Consider the following 2,899-nt stretch of genomic DNA (forward strand, 5'->3'; position numbering starts at 1 on the left):
CCCCCCCCATGGTCATTGAATGCTGGGAAAAAGCAACATTTAATTTAGGCTTGGATTTTTTCTTCAATCTTTTTTTGGGTGATTTTCTAAAATTGTACAAAATAAAATAAACAAGACACAGAGACAGAGGTGCATCAAGCCTTGCTGCATGTTGCGTCGAACCTCTCTGTGTGTTGTGACGAGCTTACCTGAACTTGTCCAGTTTGTCGAGGGCAGGCGGCGCGTCGCAGCGCTCATACACCTCCAAGATGGCGCGGGGCACCGTGGGGCGCGACAGAACTTGCTGCTCTCGCTTTATGGAGCTCTTGAAGGGCTTCTGTAAGTGGATGTCTTGTAGGTTTACTGGAGACACAACACATGAAGCATGTCAGTGTCAGCTTATAGTAGTGAGCGTGAGTGTTATATACCCCTATCGATACATTTCAAATCATTTACAGGCTATATTGACCCTGCCAACCAAGCCCAAACTGGGCAGAGTGGGATACAGCACTCCAGCAGACAGACAGAGGTAATCATTTGAACCCCCACCCCCCCTCCCCCCAGCAATTTTATAGAAAACTACTTTTTAGTTTTAGAAAGAGTTTTACAGCACTTACAACACAATAAGGTCGAAAAATGCCGAAGATTAGAAGTGTTGCAAGAGAGTAACAAACACAAAAAAGAAGGAGAGGTAAGGATGATAACTAGACGTTTGATAGGAAAGAAGGATACAGCACTCCAGCAGACAGACAGAGATACTCTATTAAAAAAACTTCCCCACTAAAGGAGCACAACTCACACCTTATGCGTGTGAAGGCAAAGACTCTAACCATGACACACGTTTGCTCGTGTTGTCATAAAAGTAAGGAAACACATTAGATGAGGTTCTTCAATCACTTAAACAGATAATTTTCCTCAAAGCTCAAATCAAAGGTAGGATAAACCAAACCAAACAGGATACATCATCATTTAACACTTTCCACCCATCCAGCGTTCAGATCTCCCTCCCGCACGCATTTTACCCATTTAGTTTTTCACATTTTCCGATTTTAGTTTTTCTCAAATATTTAGAATTTGTGATCTTTGAGTCTCCTAATGTATTGTGGTCCAATGCCGTAAAGCCCCTTTTAACATATCAAACAATTCGAGTTTGCCAATTTCTTTAAAATCCGCAAAAATAGCGAAATCAAGACAAGCGTAACCATAAAAAAAAAAAAAACCCCCAAAACTGGCTACTCACAAACATCCACGTTGGGGTTGAGCTGCGTGACCTTGTCGTGAATGTCCTCGATGCGTCGCTGGAGCTGGGTGCCGCGACGAAACACGTTGGTGGTCTCCTGCGTCAGCTCGCGGAACATGTCCTCGGCGTGCCGGCTCAGCGAGCTCAGCTCCCGGATCACGTTGGCCAGCGTGTTGTTGGTCATACACTCCAGCTCATCTCGGACGGCCGGGTCCACGTGCCGCCGACTCACCAGCACCGGCTCCACGGTCCGCTTGATGTGCGGCATGATGGCGGCTACTTGTCCTTGTCGTAGTAGTCGTCAGGAGTTTTAGTACAGCACTTGGCGCACTTTTTAGGTCATATATGACTCTTGCTGCTGCTGCTGCGAGAAGCTGGGTGTGGGTGTGACCGACGGTGGTGGTGGTGGTGGTGGCTCAAGTCACAAGGGTAGGGGGGAGGGGTGGTACTCAAGGGGGGAAAGGGGGGGGAGTGTCAGGAGGCTGGTTCACTCAGCCTGCAGAGAGAGAAAAAAAAAAAAGAGACACAAGGTACATTAGTATAGTAGGTTAAAAATTGTGTACTGGTTTTAATTTTTTTTTTTGGCAAGAGTTTTACGACATTTCCAACACAAATAGATCATGCAATCATATACGTGCCAGAGATAACGATGTTACTAGAGAGTAACATACAAAGAAAAGAAGGAGAAGAAATAAATACGATAGATGTATGATAGGGATAGGGAAAAAAGGAGCAAACCACACTAGGGCGTGTGTCAACAACCAACTTAAAATCATGTTTATTCAAATTGAAAAGTACAAAATTAGTGAAGCAAAATCTAGCATACTACACTCTAGGCTAGGAACTCTAAAAACCATCGGTGTTTCTAACAAAAACCTGAAAGAAATAAAAATTTAAAGAAACAAAAACAAAAAAAACCCCACAATAAGTGCAATCAAATATAATATATATAAGACAAGGCTACTCCATTTTCCAACTCTCAATTGTATTTTGTTTTATTAGTAAGAGTTTTACGGCACTTACAACACAATAAGGTCATATAAGTGCCGAAGATTAGAGGTGTTACAAGAGAGTAACAAACACACAAAAAAAGAGGAGGAGAGAGAAGGATGATGATAGTTTTTGACAGGAAAAAAGGAGCAAACCACACCAGAGCACCCGCCAACAACCCACTGTATTTTTTTTTTATTCGTTCATTTGTCTATTATAAGATAAAAGAAAATCACACATCAACACAATAACCCCCTAATAATAGTAATAACAGCCATTCTGTGCTGGAAAAGAGCAAGATAGACAGACAGACGCAAACAATAACGAGAATTTTTTTTTTTAGGTAAGATCTACAAGTGGCGCCCTCCAAACATCTGTTCCTAATTTTATCACAATAAGTATTCAAAAAAAAAGAAAAGAAAAAAAAAAGCAATACAAGATAATGATATAACAAAATGTCCCTTCCCTCGCCCTCATCCCCAGCAGCATAAATCCCCGGAGAGAGACAGGGTTGGCCGGGAGCCATTGGCACGGCCATCAATGTGAATAGGAAATTTTGTCTATCCAGCAACACACCATGGCAGCTGTGGGGATGTTTGTGAGTGGGGATGTTTGTGAGTGGGTATGTGTGAGTGGGAGAAAGAGAGGGCGGGAGGGGGGAGGGAGAGAGGGAGAGGGAGAGAAGGGGGA

The 2,899-nt window shown here is 43.1% G+C and overlaps 1 protein-coding gene across 1 annotated transcript in view; it reads right to left on the reverse strand.

Annotated features, from left to right (window-relative positions):
• LOC101845847 (wiskott-Aldrich syndrome protein family member 3) overlaps positions 1–1,715 on the reverse strand; it is a gene marked incomplete at its 5' end in the record, with an annotated part of 11,538 nt that extends 9,823 nt beyond the window's left edge. The window contains 2 exon segments of the mRNA XM_035969527.1: positions 189–342; positions 1,220–1,715. Of these exon segments, the coding sequence (XP_035825420.1) occupies positions 189–342; positions 1,220–1,487 (422 nt within the window).
• Positions 1,716–2,899: the final 1,184 nt, after the last annotated feature.

This window comes from Aplysia californica, unplaced genomic scaffold, assembly GCF_000002075.1.
Source record: "Aplysia californica isolate F4 #8 unplaced genomic scaffold, AplCal3.0 scaffold00152, whole genome shotgun sequence".
NCBI lineage: Eukaryota > Metazoa > Mollusca > Gastropoda > Aplysiida > Aplysiidae > Aplysia > Aplysia californica.